Genomic DNA, 19,684 nt, shown 5'->3' with positions numbered 1-19,684 from the left:
AACGGACTATAACAAAAAAAGTGTAAGAAGATTGTTTTTAAAGAAGACCAAGTGAGAACCGGAAGTGGGTTTTTCGTCATTGCGGCGCGTTTGACGATCCTCTCCGGAACAGCAGTGAGTCCGAGAGATCCGCACCGAGCTGCGAGAGTGGAGGAGAGGAGGAGGATGGGAGCGAGTTTTAGCCCGTTTTGGTGACCCAAAGCTTACAGTAGAGCAGGATTTTATTCAACCTCATCGTAGTTTAGGAAAAGTGTCCCGCAGAGATGTCGGCGTCGGCGATATTCATCCTGGACCTTAAAGGAAAGGTAAGTTTGAGACTAGTAAGTGGAGGGGAAGTTGCCTGCGAAGCAAGCACCTGCTGCTGCTGCAAAGAGAAGACTTATACGGAAATGGTTCGCCTCAAGGACAGTGTCAGCTGCTCTGTTAGTGAATCTCTGGAAGTCAAACGTGAATTAAATGAACACGTCGCTAACTTGGCGGAGGTTACCCTGAAGTGGACAGGAAGAGCAGCGGAACTTGCCAAACTCGTTTGCAGATATGAGGCGGTGCACAGACACAGACAGACAGACAGACAGAGCGCTTGTTCTTGTGCGGCCATGCAGCCCTTATTGAACGCGATGTGTGCCATTGCAAAGTAAAATGCATCACTTTGTTTAGGCTCAACAAGCTGTCCCATAGGGGTCATAGAGCCCCACTTACGCTGGATCACATATATGCATCATTATGGAAATAACAGTCATTATTTCATTGCTCTAACAATGTGTTCAATCTTTAGTGTTTGGGTCTGAATGACTGAAATGTCCTATGATGACAATTACAGTGTTAAGGTAAATGAACTTATGCACTAGAGTTGTGTTTATTTGCTTATTTGTTCTATGCAAGGAAAGACTTTACTGTTTTTTTAATTGACATTAATTATTTATCCTAAAATGAAACAACTCAGTTTTGTTTTTTCTCTATTTAAAAAAATAAATAAAATCATTTTTACTATTTTTAATCTTCTTTATCCTTATCTTCCCATAGCATGTGTTCAAGAACGTGCTACACATGCACTTTTGGTCACGGGTATAACCCCATGGTGTTCACACTGGACAAGCAGGGAGGGGCTTCTTCTTTTTCCACTGTTTACTAGCGCATTGAAAACAGGATTTTTTTTTTTCATCTGTCTTGCCTGGATAAATAAAGGTTAAATAAAATAGTATAATTATGTTCGCCACCTACAATAAAAAAAAAAAAAATTGATTTGAAATGTCTAAAGCTAATCTTGCAAAACTTGCGTCAGGCTTTGTCTTTCAAGCTCTATTCCGATATATAAAAGACTTTGGCGCAATCCGAATTCTTCCCCTACCCCTCCAGCTTCTCCTTATCCATCCAATTATAGGGGCATTTGGAGGGACAGGGGTGCCCGAAATAGTTTTTTGAAGGGCCTTTCCTTGGGGCGAAGGGCTACAGCGTTTCGCTGTGCTGTTAAGGAGAAACACATTTCTTCACATGGGTTTGCTCTGAAGCACAGAAGTTTACATGTAAATGTAAGTAATAGCCTTTTGTTTTAGCATGACTTTTTAAAGTTATAAAAATGATTTGAAGACACTATTTTTCTATACCTCTCCGTCTGGTGGGCTAAATGTAGGGGTAGGGAGAAGAATTCGGAATCAGCCTTTGTGTCGTATAATTTTTTCCGGGCACAAATTGCATTCAGTCATTTTATCTCTATGATCAATTTTCAAACAGTTGCCACTTGTGTGAACTAAAAAGAATGCCATCAAAACATCACTACCAAATCCGAGCCCCTGATTGGTCAAAGTTTGACCTGCTTTAACCTTTAATAAGCTTTGTAATGCCGCACTTTTTCTACGTAGAGCCCGAGAGTGGCGGTAGAAACTTGCGTAGTGAACGCGAGAATTCTGAACACGGAATGCGAATTAATGCAAATTTATATAGACTATTCATTGGAAATGCTCATTTGAACACACAGTGTCCAAGGCGGTGTAAACTTAGCTTAAAGAACAAAACAATAACACGCCCCCGCATTCCCGTTTCTGATACTATTGAATGCCTTTCTGTGCGTTTGTTTTATTTTTTTTGTTGTGCCCTGTGGTACTGATGGTCCACCACACTGACATTTCATCCTGTTCCCTCTTCCTCTCCTGCCTTCTGCAGGTGGATGCACATGATCCAATCAGGGTTTACTGTCTCCTCAAGCTGAAGAAATGGCCTTTGAAGCTGGCCAGCTTGCTTTGAGACATCTGATGTGTTATTGTAAAGAAAACACCACCAGATTCTGATGATCACCGGTTTGTGTCATGTGGGCCGTTCAAATATTGTCAGTTAAATTGGTTTGGTCAGACAAAAAAAAAAGAAGAAGGTAAAACAGATTTGAACACGTTATGTGTAGATTTTTGTTTAAATAATTCTGCCAGATTTACTGATGGAAGAAAACACGAGCGGGCGTTTGATTAAAGTTGAAACCTTCCTGGAGTCTTTAGGAGGGCAAGAGAAGTGCTGAAGAAGCTGAACAACCAAACCCATCAGAGAGAAGGATCTGTCCCTCACAGCCTGGATGTCTGATTGCAAAGATTAAAGGGTTTTTCTTTCTCACTGTTGTTATCTATTTATCTAAGCCCTGGGGCAATTCAGCAGCGCTTCATCTTCAAATCCTACCCTTCTCCTGTCTTTGCCTCTGTCCTGACCAGATGAAGTCCCATCTAATGCCGCTGAAAAAGAGAAAACTGCGCCCAACTTAAAATAAAAAGATTGAAAATAGAGTAGAAAGTAGAGTGAAAAATATTCAACGTGACATGGATAAGTATCATTATTCAGTCTTGAAGGCAGTAAAGCAAGCTACAAGGAGACGGGCTACTTTGGTATTCAAAGAGGTTCTTGAAAACACAAAGCTACTGCGGGAGCCACGTTCCACCCGGGGCCTTCGTCCTCCCACTGCCATCTCTGCCTCTTTCCATCATTCCTTCTGGCCATCAGACCGCACGCCATGGCACGCCTGGGACCAGCCGCGCTCCCTGAAATGTCAGTCAATTGAAACCACCATGCCGCCGTTTGTTCCCGCCGCCTCCTTATAGGGTTTCTGAGAGGTGTGCAAACTCAACTTGAAGCTTAGAGGTTGTCAGGAATCATTAGCTGAATCTAAAATTGTGGTTAATCTGAAGCTATAACACCTTCCATGTCAGTGTAAATAAGACTTTAGACTTATTTACACTTTAGACCAAGTCTTTCAAATATCGGAATAGAGCTGTGAAGGAAAAAGCCTAGAGCAGGATTTCCCTTTTGCATTGATGTGTTCTCCCTACCATGACAAAGGTGGATAAAGGTGGAAAGATTTCATGTAATCCATGGACACCAATGAAGATCACAAATCATTGAAGAAAAAAGTTCAGCGGACTGTCTTTTGGGGTCAAAACGTCAAACTGCCTTGGATAGCACAAGGTTTAATACTGCTTTGACCTTTTGGACCAAGCCTCTTCTTACTGTAGGTTACTGACATGCACTAGTAAAAAAAAAGAGAGAGAAGAAGCCCCTCCCTACTTGTTCAGTGTCTATGGTGTGAACACCATGGGCTTAAATGCACATTCAGCGTGTTCTTGAACGCATGTCACATTACCCAGTGTGAACGTAGCTTTAGACCAAGGACACGTGATCGTTAAGTGGAGATACATTTTTTTTTGAAAGGCGTTGTTTATTGGATACGTTTCTGTAAGCAAACTGATTATTTGTCCTAATCCTTTAGTCAATCAAAACCGCTGTTAATTGACTTCTACAAGTGGAGTTGATAGCTCTATGATCTCTTTTAAAAGCCTAGACAGAAGTCAATTCAAACGTCTTCAGAACCATCACGTTTCTGTCTGATCTGCTGGTGCAGGATCTTTGGTAAAGTCTAGTAATGATTTCTTTGTTTGGATAAGCTCCCACTTGAACTGGACTCCTGCTGAGTTCATTTTTACTCTGAAAATATATTAGTTATTTGCCTAAAATTCTATTTTTTTTTATCTGTTAATCTCAGAAGCAGCCATCCAGACTTTTTATGTTACATTTTATGGCTTTGAAATCGCTTTGAGCTGGAAATCCAACAATTGTGGAGAAACTGTATGCTGTATGTTTAACATTTTGTGTAAACACAATGGCATAACCGTTTTTTTTGTTTTGTTTTTCTGTTGTTGTTTTTCTGGCTTGTACTAAGTACCAGAAGTTCTGTTTTTGCTTGGTACTATCCTAACGAAAGAGCAACTTAAATAATGCAGCTGTGCAGCTAAAGTGCACATCTTAGTTTGAGGGTCTTCAGTTAAGGATCTTTTATCTTCAATTAAAAGGAATAGCAAGTCTAAAGAATTTTTATTAAAAATCAGGAAAACTTGTGATTATAACATGGGTGACCTGGGGCTTGGGTTTAGAAAATCTAAACAAAACTTCTAAAACGTGAGCATACAGTGTTGCTGATGTGACTGTCACTTCTTGACGAACTTCTCCAGATCTCAAACTGAGCAGAAAATCAACCGCTGTGACCGTCGCTAAATGGTTGCAATTGACCGTCCAGCTCTGTGGCCTCTTTATCCATTTTCAATGCGCCATTATCTGAAGGAAGCTCCAGTTCATCCCAGCAGCTCGTCGCTGTGCAGCCCACAGGCAGATTGATTTGGGAGGGACTGCGTTGGATCTGCACAGTGTTCTAAAGAGTCAATGGGAAATATAGGCATTTTATTTATTAGTTGTTTTAGACTTCGTCAAGCGATCGGAGGACATGATTCTTACTGTTTACTTTTAAAAGTCAAGAGTGAGCGGATCTTTCACAGTCTTCCCTGTATATTTTGTGTCTGTGTTTGTCTTTTTCCCCCTATTTCCTTAGTGCTGCTACTGCAACTAAATTTCCCTTCGGGGATTAATAAAGTTGTTCTTGAATCTTGAATGTTGAGTCTCTTAGTAAAGCAAATGAAACTTGGATTATTAACAAAAGTCAATTTTAGTTTTTAGGCTCTTATTTTTTACAAGTGTGTTGTTTTCCTGGAGTCCCAGCAATGTGCTGTTTGGATTATTAAAGAAGGTTAGGTTATTGTTTTAGTGGAAATAAAGTAAAATTTCCAGTTCCTTTTGAAACTACCTTCTAACAGGTTCTGAGTTCTCTGTATTGAACTTCCTGTTCTCATAAGTGCAAATTCTGCCTGACTAACTCTGGAGTCATCCTCATTTTAAATGACATTTTCATTTTAAAGTTTGTGTGTTTAAAAAAGAAAATTCAAGTGTTGTTTGTGCAATTGGTGACATTTACAGAACATTTTAGGACAGATGAGATGACATCCTTTGTGGCACAATGATAATAGCATGACTTTCTTAATTTTTCCTTAAAATGATCAGACACATTTATATCTCCTTGTTTTCCTTGAGGCAACCTTTTATCTCATTAAAAAAATCCTTTGCATAAATGTGTCCATCTGCCTCTCAACTGTAATTTTTTTTCTGTCTTTTTAAACCAAATACCTTCATTTTTTAATAATAGTAAAGATCGTGAAGAAAAAAAAATTGTAAAGATTTGCTTCATTGCAGTCCTGAATGCTGAATCTTGAAAAAGGATTCAAAAAACACACAGGCACACCTTATCTATATGCAGTGAAATGGTGCAACACATTGACTTAATGAGCCCTGGATTATTTCTGCTTTGTGGCTTGGTTGGAATATGCTAACTATTTGCACGAGGTGTCCCGTTTGATGTGTCCCGTCTCTGCAGAGTTCTCTCCACAGGCTGATGTTTTTACGACTGAAAATGACATGCTTCTGAACGGGCAAATGGAAATAAATGTCAAAAACATGCTGCTGCCTGGCAAAGAGAAGGCTACGCGCACCCATTAATTTTATTTCAGAGAAATGGAAGCAGTAAACTGGGGGGAAAAAAACGACACATCACAGCAGATGGGTCTGATTTTATTTGAGGAGCATTCAATCATGGTGAATGTTTATCCTCTCAGAGGTCATATTAGCAGAAAATCATGTTTTTAATGAGTTTTAAATACAATTTATAGCAGTTTTAGGTTGAATCACCAAACCGCACGTGTTAAGGTTGGTTTTGACTTTCCTCATTTTTCTATCAAAGTTTGGCTTCACCAGTGCAGACCAAATCTCTGAACTCTTCTTTTTTCTTTTCTTAGAGTCCTCCAATATCGCATCTTCTTTTGTCAAAGATTTTCTTCCATCTAATCCTCTCCATCGGGTGACCCCTGAACTATTCGCTACACAGTTTCATCTCTTCTCAGTGAACCTGAGCAGTGGCCTGTCTTCATCCCGTATCTCCCCAGATTGCTTTACCTGGGTGGAATTTTCTTTTTTTTTATTTCCCATTTCCTCCTACCTTTGTGGCATCTGCCCCCGTGTCACCCCCCCCCCCCCCCCCCTTGCCTATCTCCTCTTCTGCACAACAGATTTATCAAATAAAACGCAGGAAGGAGGCAAAGTGTGTGAGAAGTGTCATGTAGATCCCTGAAGCGCAAAAGCGTTTCATCTCTTTCTGGAGTGGAGCAAAACTGCTGAACCATCCTGCTGTTTGTGTGTGTTATGTGCTCTTTTCTATATCTCTACACAACGCAATACCCTCCAATATTGACCCAAAAGCGAGTTGCGTATTTTTGTCAGGGTGAAGCTACGGACGCACCGGGCATGCTAGGCACAGGTTGTTGAACACGCTTTTAGCCCATAGTGTTCACACTGGACAAGCAGGGAGGGGCTTCTTTTTCTTTTCTTTTGCTACTGTTTACTAGCAGATGTCTGCCACCGACAGTTGGAAGAGTTTTGGTGCGAAATTTGGAAACTGTGCAAATCTCGTGAATCTCGCTTCAGGTTTTTTCTTTCACAGCTCTATTCCGATATATGGAAGATTTGATGTCAAATAATTCTGGCTTTGCACAAAAAATGATCAATTTTCAAACGGTTGGCACTTGAAGGACATCATCCATACATCAGTACCAAATCTGAGTCCCTGACTGGTAAAAGTTCAACCTGGTTTAACTTGCAACCTGCGTTCAATGGCCGTGTGTTTTATATGTTGAGCACAAAAACAGTCAAAAAAATGTTCGCAGCTACGCGTGAACACGAAAGTTTTACATAGATTTTCATTGGAAGTGGTCGCTTTAACGCATGTTGATGATGAAGACATGAGTGTAGCTTCAGGCTTGAGCTGTTTTTCTCCAGAATATAAATGTTAAATCAGAACACAGAGGTTACTGCTTCTTCTCTGCAGACTGGGTATAATCAACATTTAAAAAGTTCTTAGAAAGGGGAAGTGTTTTACAGAAGAAAAAAAAATGAAAGAGACTCGTACCTTGATTAAATGCTGTGTCACAAAAGGGAAATTGTTCTACATTGGCTTTTCATCGCCTCACAGAAGAGCTTTCAGCATTGCAAGAGGCTTTATGCATCCTGGTCACAGCCTGTTAGAGCCACTATTTCCCTTTATGTTGAGTCCTGCATACAATGACAGTAATATGTTTGAAACTAGAAGTGATTTTAAGAATACCTCCACATCAATAGTGCAAACTAAAGTCAAAAACTTTAAAGGCACTGTAAGTGCAAGTAAATAATAGAGAAAAGTTCTAGTGGATTTTTCTGATGATAAACAAATTAAGAAAATTAAACTTGAATTGCATTTCTCAGTATTTCTTTATTCAGATTGTTGTAAATCAGCAGCAGATGAAGAAATGCAGTTTGAAAAAGATTGTGTGTTACGTAGAAAATACTCTGGACAGGCCTCAAGCTTAGATTAATCCACTCATCGACAATTAGATCAATGTTCATTTTCATTATTACATTTGTTGCTTGTTTAAAAAAAAACATTTGAGAGTACAGACTTTTTACAGCAAGTTAAAATGTGTTTTTTTGGTACCTTTTTATTTCTGATCATCTATAATGTTTTAAAAAAGTGCAGCTGTAAAGCACATAGAGGTGAAGTTGAGATCACATAGCCTGCAGCCACTAAATCTACTTCACATTTCTTGAGCCATAACAGAGGGATTTGTTCAGATTTTGAACCCTTCTGAATCTTCTGAACCCTATCCGCTCCGATTCTTCTTTCATCTGGAGAAGCGGGTCATTCATCATTCATGATGAAATATCCATCAGTGCATTAAAGCTACACAGACGTCAAGGCTTGAAACACAGTTTGTACATTTCCACTGGGTGAGAGCTGACAAAAAAAGTGAGGGTTCGGTGATTTTTCCTTTTTTTTTTTTTCTTTTTCTAGTGGTTCCCAAAGATTACTTAAGCCAGAGTGCAGGTTCGGTATCTCAGCCAAAAAGCTTTACATCTTTAATGACTGAGTCAATTCACTGATACCCCAGGCTCAGGATTGTTTTGTTTTTATGTTGTCTTTCCAGGTCCTAATTTGCCGTAACTACATGGGAAACATGGACATGAACGAGATTGACCACTTTATGCCCATCCTGATGAAGAGGGAGGAAGATGCAGAGATGACACCGCTGGTCAGCCACGGCTCCACACACTTCCTGTGGATCAAACACAGCAACCTGTACCGTATCCGAAGAGACATCACCTCTGAGTGATGCATGTACACACACAGACACGATGCTCATCATTGAAGCTTCCCTTGCCGATCTGTAATCCAGGTCAGTGCAGCAGGCAGCTCCTGAGAACCTCGCCTTCAGTTTTATCACAGGTAGAGCTGCTCTCTGTACAGTATTGGCCCACTTCCTGCATCCTTATTCCCCCCACACACACACATTATTAATTCAGCATCACACTGCCGTCGCATGTAACTGTTATTCCCAGTGCATTGCATTACGCAGCTGAGCTGTTATACCTCCCCGTAGTTACTAATTGCTTTTAAATCTGAAGTCTTTTGTTAACGTCAGTGATTCGTTCATCTCCCGAGCCTTGTGCAGATTTCTGTTATTTCCCTTGGAGATGCACAATTTTCCTCTTAACAGTAAGTTCCTCAGTGGTGGCGATGACTAAGAAGAACGGCAACGCTGCTCTCGTGTACTCCTTCCTGTATAAAATAATCCAGGTGAGTGTGCTGCGCCTCTTAGATCACGAGGATTGCCTCAAACGTCCAAAAAGTTTTTTTTTTTCTCCACTGTTCAAATTCTCATAAATATTTAAAGGTTGAAGTTTACCATAAGTTTCCACACTAACTAATCACATTTCATTTCTTTTAATGGCGTTTTCTCTCCTCTGTGCATGGTGAAGTGTTATGCGTGCATAGTAACCCACTACCCTGCTTGTTTACTTCTAAATGAATGATGAAACATCAATCCTGTTATTCTCCATGCATCTAAAACATTGTCTGTTTTGGTTCTGGAAGAGTTCTCTTAACAAATCTTTTTGGGTTCTGAAAAAAAAAGATGTCAAACATTACAAGACATCTCTGTACCTCCAAATGCTAAAAACCTGATTATGTTTTTAATCAACCAAGGATTACCACCTTTTCAAACTAAATGTTTTGTAGGTTTTTAAGGAGTACTTTAAGGAGCTGGAGGAGGAGAGTATCCGTGACAACTTTGTGACTGTGTACGAACTGCTGGATGAAGTGATGGACTTTGGATTCCCCCAAACCACAGAGAGCAAGATCCTCCAAGAGTAAGAGTCCCAAATAGGGTTGTGCCGATGGACGATATCATCGTCCATCGTGATGGGTGACTGACATCCCGATGGAGAGACCACCATCGTGATGCCACGCCCCCGCCACGTTGCGCGTCGACATCATAAGCCGCGGTTACATGTACAAAATATCTTGATGGGATCAATGGTCGGATTAGTATCCAACCGTGTAGATGGGCCCAGAAAAATGTTTTCAGAATATAAAAACGTTCACTAAGGTCACAATTTCGGTCGGAATAAATCATTCGCACACGCGCAGTATTCGCACATGCGCAGTTTGAAAACCGGAAGAGGATACAACTTCCAGCGAGCGGCTTTTTTTCCAAACTTTATTGAAGGTAACAATTCAATACAAAACGATAACAGCGGCGAGCAGCTATATACATTGACATGTCAGCTCGGTAAAATACGAGACGATCTTCTAAACGTGCTTTTAATAATGTTACGGTTATTATGAAACACCTGTTCGCTCATCATTTGAATTTTAATCCGTGTGGTCAGTGCTTTTTCTGAACGTAGCCAGGATTAGCAGTATGCTAACACGGGCTAACAACATTAGCTTTGGGTGGCGCTGCATCCTGTGAATATCATCAGCCTTTATTTAGTCGGGACACGACTGGAAACACAAATCCACGTGATTGATTGAATGTTTTCTAAGGACTGAGCGACATTTCTGCTTTGAAGCTCAAACCGCTGTGTGTCTGCTGACGATCCGAACTGTGCTCAGACACACGTTTAGACCCGGTTCTGAGTTTGATAGCTCGTACCCCTAGAGCTGCGGGACGGATCGCAGTCTTAAATCTCCCACACATACCGCTCATGTACCCCCCCCCTTCCCATCAAACATAAAGCTGTAAATCCGCCCTCCGCCGGTCCACTTCGCTAGTTAAGTGCGGGAGCGGACCACTTCTTTTCTATTTTGCTTGTTACTTTTTCTGTTAAAGTCACTTCCCTCAGTTTATACTGGATCATCGCGGATTAACCATTAGTTGGGAAATAAAATGAAAAAAGCAAAATAACGAATAGCAGTTATATAAGAACGAAAAATGTAAAAATACCCCCCCCCTGACGATGTCAGCGTCCATCCCGATGGTTGACAGCAAACATCGTCAACGGCCAAATTAGGGGACATCGCCCAACCCTAGTCCCAAAACTATCTTTCATCCTGTGTGTGTCTGTGGGTAAAGATGTTGTACGAGTCATGAAACAACAATACCCATAACATCATCACTGGCCTTGATATTCCAGCTTGGTGATGTCTACATACCCTAATTTGGATTTTACCACAATTTTTAATGCTGTAAGCAAGAAACTGAGGGTTTTTAGTGAGTTAAAAGACAGTTTTTTTTTAGAAAAGGAAGGCCTAAGATTACTTTTATGTTTCTAAAGAATGACACATTGTTTACAATCCACAAAATTACAGATCCTGAAATTCAAAATCTTTATTTCAATATTTTTGCCAATAATTTAAAACAATTTGTTATGGTTGCTGTCAAATGTCCTCCAATGTGGCAATGTCTTAAGAATACCAGACAAGATTGTATTTATAATCATAGATTCGATAATTTTCCCAATTTTCATTTGAAAACCAACCTCGAAGTAAAACAAAAAAGTTGGTAACTCAAAGCATGATTTGTCAAAAAATGTAATAAATGAAAGCCAGAAAGGACTAATAGAAAAAAAATATGTTTTGTACATGAATTCTTTTAACCACGAAGACATAAATGACATCCTGTTGTTGATGAGGGTTGTGGTCAGAAGACGTTTGTCCCCAGTTCCAATATGACACCTTAAAAAACCCAGCTTATAATGGACTGGAAGAGATTTACTTTAATTTACTGTTTTTCACTAATGCAAAACATATTTCTAGCTACTGGGATATTACAATTCATTTTATCAATGATTCGATTCATATCATAATTTGTGGTTAATGATACGATTCAATTCATATTGGTTCATTTTGAGCAATCCGATTCACTGACCCAAAGTGGATCCAGGACATCTTTAGCCAAAACTTTAACCAATGTGACTCAGATAAATACCTGGATACTGAACAGTGCAGAGGAAGGTTTCCAGATTCCTTTTATTTCTTGCAAGATAATCAAGTGTAGATTAAATATGTGTACAAACAACCAATAATCAAGATTTAAAGGCAAATTCAGTTCAGTCCATTTTTTTTTCCAGATACCGGTAAATATAATGAAAAGGGAACATTATTAGAACATTCTACTTCACTGTATAGACAGGTCTTTGCAAAATTAGTGTTTCCACACATTGGACTGGAATGATGGCTTGATCCTTTTTTTTTACCACCATATGTTGTCTGATGTGATGCACTTGGTCATTTTTAGTTATAGTAAAATAAACATACCATGTCTCAGTCCAAATGGTATTTTTCAAAATTAATATAATCAATTTATTTCATTTGAAAACAATATTATAATGGTATATGTCGATGCAATTGACAACTTGCCTCAATTAATTAAGACGATACGGGTTATATTTACACTAGAGGTAAAGTAGTATATCATAAATGTGTTTCCTTTTTTGTGGACTACTATCATGTTTCTATTTCTGCTGTCTTCAAGTATTTGTTTGGAAACCACATGATCCATGTTCTGCAGAAGGGAGAAGACGAATAGAATAGAAAAGAAAAGTCTTTATTTTTCATTGCACACTTATACAATGAAATTAAAAAGCAATCCCCTTTTCCAAGTGCAGGAAGCAATAACAATAAAATATGAATTAAGTATAAAACAAAGTGCTGGTGTTAGATTAAAATGATAATCATATTAAAATAACATATGAATATATAAATAGTCAAATTAAATGCTCATCTCCCATTCTGTATACATCATACATACTATTGCACAGACACTTCAAGCTGAATTCAAAGACACTATTGCTCTTGGATAAAAACTGTTCTAAAACCGATCTGCACTTTATTGTCCGGTATCTTTTTCCAGAGGACAGCAGTTCAAACAGTTCATGTCCTTGGCGTGATGTAGTACTGTTGATAGTTTTAGCTGTCTTGTTACCCCCGATGTACAGTGGCTCTATGCTTTCAGCCACAATTGGCTCCTTTGTTTTAGTGGCGTTGAGGATCAGGTTGTCTTTACAACACCCAGTCAACTGCTCCACCTTCACCCTATATGCAGACTCATTTACGTCTGAAATGAGTCCAACCATTGTGGTGTCCTCTGCGAATTTCACTATAGTGTTCCTAGAGTGGGACGGGGTGCAATCATGTGTGTAAATGATATATAAGAGAGGGCTCAGCACACACCCCTGTGGGGAGCCTGTGCTAAGGCTGATATTGATAGTGAGGCTTTAAAATGTAGAATTTTGGTTCTAACTTTGGATGGCAAAAAATTATTATAGCAGTACAATGATTTTTTTGTCAGTATATTGTATTCATATAAATAGTATTTTAGAAAACCACATGTTTACACTGCAAAAGGAGATGGCCTAAAAAAAGTAATAAACACTAATCTTTAGAAGAAAATCACAAGAAAGTAGTAAAATGATCTGAACATGCAGTAAATCTTACATAAATATAGCTAATTGTAGAAATAAGGATTTCCACACAAGCATTCAAAAAGAGAAAGGTACGTTTAAAAACCTAACTGTTCGATAGAAAATGTCATACAGGCCAATAAGTATCTTTTGCTAGTTCTAAACAATGAATTCTATTTATGTACCGACTTACTACTTTATAGTGTAAAAAGAGGAAATAAATAATGATAATACGATCTTAGAACAAGTTGGACCATTTTAATAAATCCTCATAAAATTTTAAAACCTAGCCCTTATTCTTTGAACACAAATCTAAAGTTTTGCATTCAATGAATGCCAGACTAACTTGCCAACATTTATTTAACTTTAAAATAACATCCTTAAAATTGTTTGAAAAAATACTGTATAATTTGAGTTTTTTCTCAAATCTTATTTCAGTCAGACAACTCTTGCAGTAAGAAATATTTATTTGACATTTTTCCACATTCTTTAAGTTGGCATTCACATATTTTCGTTTGGCATAAGGCTCCGTTCAATTCCATAAAACTTCCATAAAATTCCATAAAATTTCCATAAAACTTTCGGGTAACAAAACCCCCCATTACGGAGCCCACAGGTGGAAGCCGGGGAGGAGGGTGGGGCGAAGAATGAGCGCTGAAGGTAAGAAAGAATGAACAACTGCGCACCTGGCTTAAATAGGAGGCTGAGCAGGTGAGTTAATTAACTGAACCGCCCTGGGGTATTTACCTGAAAACACTGCTTCGAGTATCTGCCCGAAATACGATAAATCGTCATTTCAGTCAGACAACTCTTGCAGTAAGAAATATTTATTTGACATTTTTCCACATTCTTTAAGTTGGCATTCACATATTTTCGTTTGGCATAAGGCTCCGTTCAATTCCATAAAACTTCCATAAAATTCCATAAAATTTCCATAAAACTTTCGGGTAACAAAACCCCCAACACTAAAATCATCCAGAAGAAGAGAAAATGTGAATGTATAATCAGTGTGTAATAAAATGGGGTGTGTTTTCGGCAGCATTCCATTTTCATTTCATTTCCCAGTATGACTGCTATGTGTGACCCGGCACCATTGACCGTTTGGGCCGCCCCCGTTCGAGTACAGCGCCACGAAGGGAACATGCTATCTAGTGGATCTGCTATGTGTGACCCGGCACCATTGACCGTTTGGGCCGCCCCCGTTCGAGTACAGCGCCACGAAGGGAACATGCTATCTAGTGGATCTGCTATGTGTGACCCGGCACCATTGACCGTTTGGGCCGCCCCCGTTCGAGTACAGCGCCACGAAGGGAACATGCTAACTAGTGGATCTACTATGTGTGACCCGGCACCATTGACCGTTGGGCCGCCCCCGTTCGAGTACAGCGCCACGAAGGGAACATGCTATCTAGTGGATTTGCTATGTGTGACCCGGCACCATTGACCGTTGGGCCGCCCCCGTTCGAGTACAGCGCCACGAAGGGGACATGCTATCTAGTGGATCTGCTATGTGTGACCCGGCACCATTGACCGTTGGGCCGCCCCGTTCGAGTACAGCGCCACGAAGGGGACATGCTATCTAGTGGATCTGCTATGTGTGACCCGGCACCATTGACCGTAGGGTCGCTCCCGTTCGTGGAAACCACTAGAGGAACATACTATCTGAAAGAGAGAGGGAAAGAAACAAAAGGGGAGCCAACATAAAATTACTTATACGTGATCTTAGAACGTAAGCTCACTTCCGCAAAACGCTGTGCAGAACTATAATTTAAACCGCCAAACAACCCGTATGATACACTAACTTAACATCCAATCCAAAGCTTCCGATGGCGTATGACATGCTTAACAGCCATTATTGGAACTTCTATTAAACCAAGAACAAGTTTGATGGCCATAAACTCTTCCATTTTGGCAACTATATATACACGCGCTTAAGTAACATCCATTATTTCGAAGCTCCCAACGACAGTACCACGAACGAGCTTAATAGCCATAATTTTCTCCATTTGGCATACCAATTATAAGCGCTCAAGGAACATCCATATAATGAGGTTCCATCCCAATATTAAGAACGAGTTCAACGCCCATAATTACTATGCTTCTTCGGCATACTACAAACAAATGAGCTTAAGAACCAGATTCGAGCTCCTCGCAGACTATGATACAACTTAGAGCAACCTAAATTTTGAGGCTTCCACCTGGCTATAATTTTCTTTTAACATCTATAATCGAAGAATTTACATTCATTCTGCGGTTGACATTGATTAATTAATTCAGTCAGAAGTGTCATTGGAATGCAGAGGAGGTCCAACGCCCCGTCACTTTCAGTGCAGCAATAGGTACGTCGAGCAGTCATCGTTGCAGCACCAGATCAAGGAATGCATGGGTGACATCATTTCCTGGAAACGGAGAAGCTGATCGGGGCGCAGGTGTTCGCAGGCTCAGGATGCGATGCATAGATAAAAACAAAGCAGTATTAGTCTTGACAAGAATATATAAATAACCCAGAAACTGAACAGTTTCAAAATGATTGAGATAAATTAAATAACAGTGCTTTTAAAAAACAAATCTGAGAAAGTGAAATTTAGTAGATAGTAAAGGTAAAGACCCATTGTGGATTTATCGCACCCTAGAAACCACCATAATTACAAATTCCAACAGTGAAATGATAGTGAAATATATGACCTGCACGAAATCTTAACACCAATTTTTTATATATTCCAATGATGAGAAAAGTAACCTTTGACAGTTTCAGAGGGACGCACCTTCAGGAGGCCATCGAGGAGTAGTAGATGGGAAGAGTAGCCAAGGAGATTTGTAGATGAGGAAGGTCAACATCCCACGTGGCAAAGGATTACAGCTCGGCTGGATTTGATGCCTTGTATTTGATATAAGTGGTTCTCAAATTTTTTAATTAGCCAAGGGCGACTGGATACTGCAAAAGAGAACTTGAGAGCCATGAGGGATCATAGGTTTTGATAGTATTTTTGCTAGACTGAACCTTAAGCATTTAGAGGCGGAGTATAACAAGCCTCTAAATGGGGATGCATCTAGCAGAGTGTCATCTGCTTAAAAAAAGCAGATAGAAGACTGACTTGTGGACACAAGATTTAACTCTTGAACTAAGCTTGAGAGCGCAAGTGATATATATTTCCTACGGTCAGGGTAGAAGTTGCTCAAGGTGTTATTTAAACATTAACCAAGTCAACCGATGACACAATACTATCATTTAATATTGAAACAGCCTTAATATAATCTCCAAGGATGAAATAACCGGACGACCCCTTAAGAACCATCAGAGCCGTAGATTCTGGCGGCCGGACAAACACAAACCACTCTTCTTAAATCCTTTTCCCCCAAACCAGAAGGCGCAGACTCAGGAGAACAAGTGGAGGGAGCCTGAAGACACAACAGGTATCACAAAACCACTCCAGGCATAGAGAGGGAAAGATCAAACAAAACACGAAAATCCAGAACAGGAACACGTGGCCCAGGATCGAACAACCCAGAACAAGAACACAAGATGAACGGATGACCATAGGACCAAAGCTACAGCAAATGTCAGGTGGCCCAATCATTGACGAATCATATCCAACCAAAATTTGAATAAACGACATGCTGCACAAAAGCTAGAGATGACATAATGGGGAGAGACAAGCATCAATGAACCACCCAAATCTATAGAAGAAAAAGAAATCCGGACGGGTGGAGGACCGTACATTATAGATAACGTGGAAACCCAATTTTGAAAATAAAGTTTTTTCACAGAGATTCAAAAGACCAGGGATACAGAGGAAAGTTGGCCACCAAGAAATCATCGATAACATGCAAAATGAAGGGCACCCGTCGCCTACAAATATCCAGTACAGGGCGATAAAGTCGATTTTATGAGGACTGCCACGACAACGGAAAGGTAAACCGGCAAACACCTCGAGCGCCAACTGAAGGCCAAGAGACGCCACTGAGAGGCATAGAGGCAGAACAGTGAGACCATCAGTGACAGTCATCCTCAGCCTTATATCGCGTTCGGAGGAAAATCGTGGAGACAGCATGGGGAGCTGAAGAAAATGTATACTAATCCTGAAGGCGCATGGGGAACCAGGCCACTGATGCCCAGAAGATTAACTGCGAGGCGCTAACAGGTCCAGATCAAGTCACGTCAACCTGAACACTTCCTAGGGGCCACCCTCAGTGGCGGCTTTGAAAACGATGCCCCGGAAGAATCCATCACATAGCCCCCACAAACCTCCAACCAAACTAGAGAGAGAATAACAAATTAACTGTCCAGCCGAGAAAACAAGGCCGCGACGAGACCGACACACTCACTAATGCGGCCGACGCAAGTCCCTGAGGACAGGGCAGGACCCACTGGGGTACACAGAGCGGGGAAAAACAGGCGAAGCAGAACCAGATGCAGAATGTGCGGGGGCAACGAACGAGGATCGCTGAGTGAATAAAATGAGCCATAGACGCTGCATAAGAGAGACCAATCATAGGGAAAAATGTCCACAGAGCAGAGACGGGTCCAAGAGACACTGATTCACATTCTAACTAACCAGCAGCTACAACAACGAAGAAAACAAACAGAAGAAACGCCATAATAATAAAGCCAGCATCAAATTAAAGATAAGATTTACACACAGCTCCCAAAGAACAAAACAGCAACAGAAAACAAATGCTAAAAGCCACGATAAATTCAGCCAGCATGAGAAACCTGTCCAAACGAGGACTGCCAGCCTTCACAACCACAGAAAGGACCCCACAACCCCTGAAAAAAACAACCGGACGACAAAGAACTACGCAGCAGAAAAGGAATCAGAAGCGCATCATGAAGGACCCGGAGTCAAAACCACAATTCCCAGGGTCCTTAGGGGCGTGACGTCACCGAAGTAAACAGGAAGTGAGACGCAGCCATAGAAAACTACACGGGAAAAGTACCGCATGACGCTCACCGTGGATAATTGGGGTGACCACGGCAGACGAGAAGACCCGGACTACTCCTGATCGGGGGGCACGGACATCCAGAACATCGCGGAAAGCACACCCCTTGCAGATGCACGCGACTGCGGCGAAACGAATGCGCTGTGCGCCGTCAGCCGCCCGCGGATCGGAGGAGAAATTAAGGAGAGCAGACGCGGCGAAACGAAAAACCCCACATCAGAAAGATGGGGATCATCCATCCGAAGGACGGGGGAACACAGCAAGACGCCGAAAGAGACGGAGACCCGCGGCCTCGGAGACCGGCGAAGAATGAGCGCTGAAGGTAAGAAAGAATGAACAACTGCGCACCTGGCTTAAATAGGAGGCTGAGCAGGTGAGTTAATTAACTGAACCGCCCTGGGGTATTTACCTGAAAACACTGCTTCGAGTATCTGCCCGAAATACGATAAATCGTCATTTCACGTTTTTACATTGTCAAGAGTATGATACAAAATGATGTTGATTCATTTAATAATAATTTAATAATTTCTAGATCCTAGCTCTTAATGAGACAAAAAGTAACAATTGTGCTGAGAGTAAAAATAAGTTAAAAATACTTATAAAATATATATAGCATCTTGAATGTCAAAAAAATGTCAAAAAGTTTTCAATCTTTGCAAGTGTCAAATACTGTAGTTTGCAGAGTACGGTAGTCAGTTTTGTCTTTCCTTTTCTACTTGCCGCCTTCAATTGCTTCCATTGTTTTGTGTGTTAGTTCTGTGTTTTGGCATCAGACTGGAGAAGTGGTGAGATGAACTGAGGTTCCCTTTTGATTTTAGCAAAATTATATATTTTTAATTTTTGGGGGATAATGCTTCAAACTAAGAGTTCTTCACTCAGACAGTAGCTTCTGTTTTCTTACTTATTTTCCTTTTTTTTCTTACTTCTCGGCAGAAATAACTAAAGAATACAAAAAAACCGCCACCCCTGTTGTTATGGGGGGTTGTGTTGTAAGTGTACACAGAGTTGCTTCATGAGCACTTTCCATAGAAAGACTAACGTTCCCTTTTCATCTGTAAATGTACTTGAGTTCTCTGTACCCACTTTGCTTTCCCATGACGCCGGGCGTTCTGTCTGTACCACTTACATGTTTATGACTCTTTAACTCTATTCTGTCTCAAGTGTAAGAGTGTGTGTGTGTATAGGTGTCTGAATAGTGTTGATAATTACCAGGCTCCTATTGGCACTCCAACACAATGACACCATCAGTTGGACACATTTAAAGCTCTCAGACAGAAAAGCCCTGCTCTCCTCTTCAAGTAGACGTGTAGTCATCGTCTCTTTTTCGACACGCATCACCAATGGGCGCACGCACACACACCCCTTCTCTGTGTCTGTCTCTGGAGGCTGTTCTTGTTCTCTAACCTCTTTATGACCCAGCCTCAACAAAACACTTCTTACGTTGCTGCACTGCTTACCTGGAGAGCGTGTCAATGTACGAGCGTAGGTGGAAGCAAACGAGGCTGGAAGGACTCACATGCTCCGGATTCTTATTCTATTTCAGCTTAAAATTCCACATTTCCATTTTACCTTGGCAGCTCAGAATTTGAAGTCCTCTCGGAGCACGTGGTAATGTCAT

The 19,684-nt window shown here is 40.7% G+C and overlaps 1 protein-coding gene across 1 annotated transcript in view; it reads left to right on the top strand.

Moving 5' to 3' along the window:
* Window positions 1–66: 66 nt before the first annotated feature.
* ap1m3 (adaptor related protein complex 1 subunit mu 3) overlaps window positions 67–19,684 on the top strand; it is a 36,381-nt gene continuing 16,763 nt past the window's right edge. The window contains exons 1-4 of the mRNA XM_023954330.2: window positions 67–305; window positions 8,367–8,523; window positions 8,949–9,016; window positions 9,458–9,588. Of these exons, the coding sequence (XP_023810098.1) occupies window positions 264–305; window positions 8,367–8,523; window positions 8,949–9,016; window positions 9,458–9,588 (398 nt within the window). The 5' untranslated portion in view covers window positions 67–263. The remainder of the gene's footprint in view (window positions 306–8,366; window positions 8,524–8,948; window positions 9,017–9,457; window positions 9,589–19,684) is intronic.

Source organism: Oryzias latipes, chromosome 4 (assembly GCF_053564925.1).
Source record: "Oryzias latipes strain Hd-rR chromosome 4, Olatipes_Hd-rR_3.1".
Lineage (NCBI taxonomy): Eukaryota > Metazoa > Chordata > Actinopteri > Beloniformes > Adrianichthyidae > Oryzias > Oryzias latipes.
Note: the sequence above shows the minus strand (reverse complement) of the source record. Positions and strands in the feature narration are given on the sequence as shown.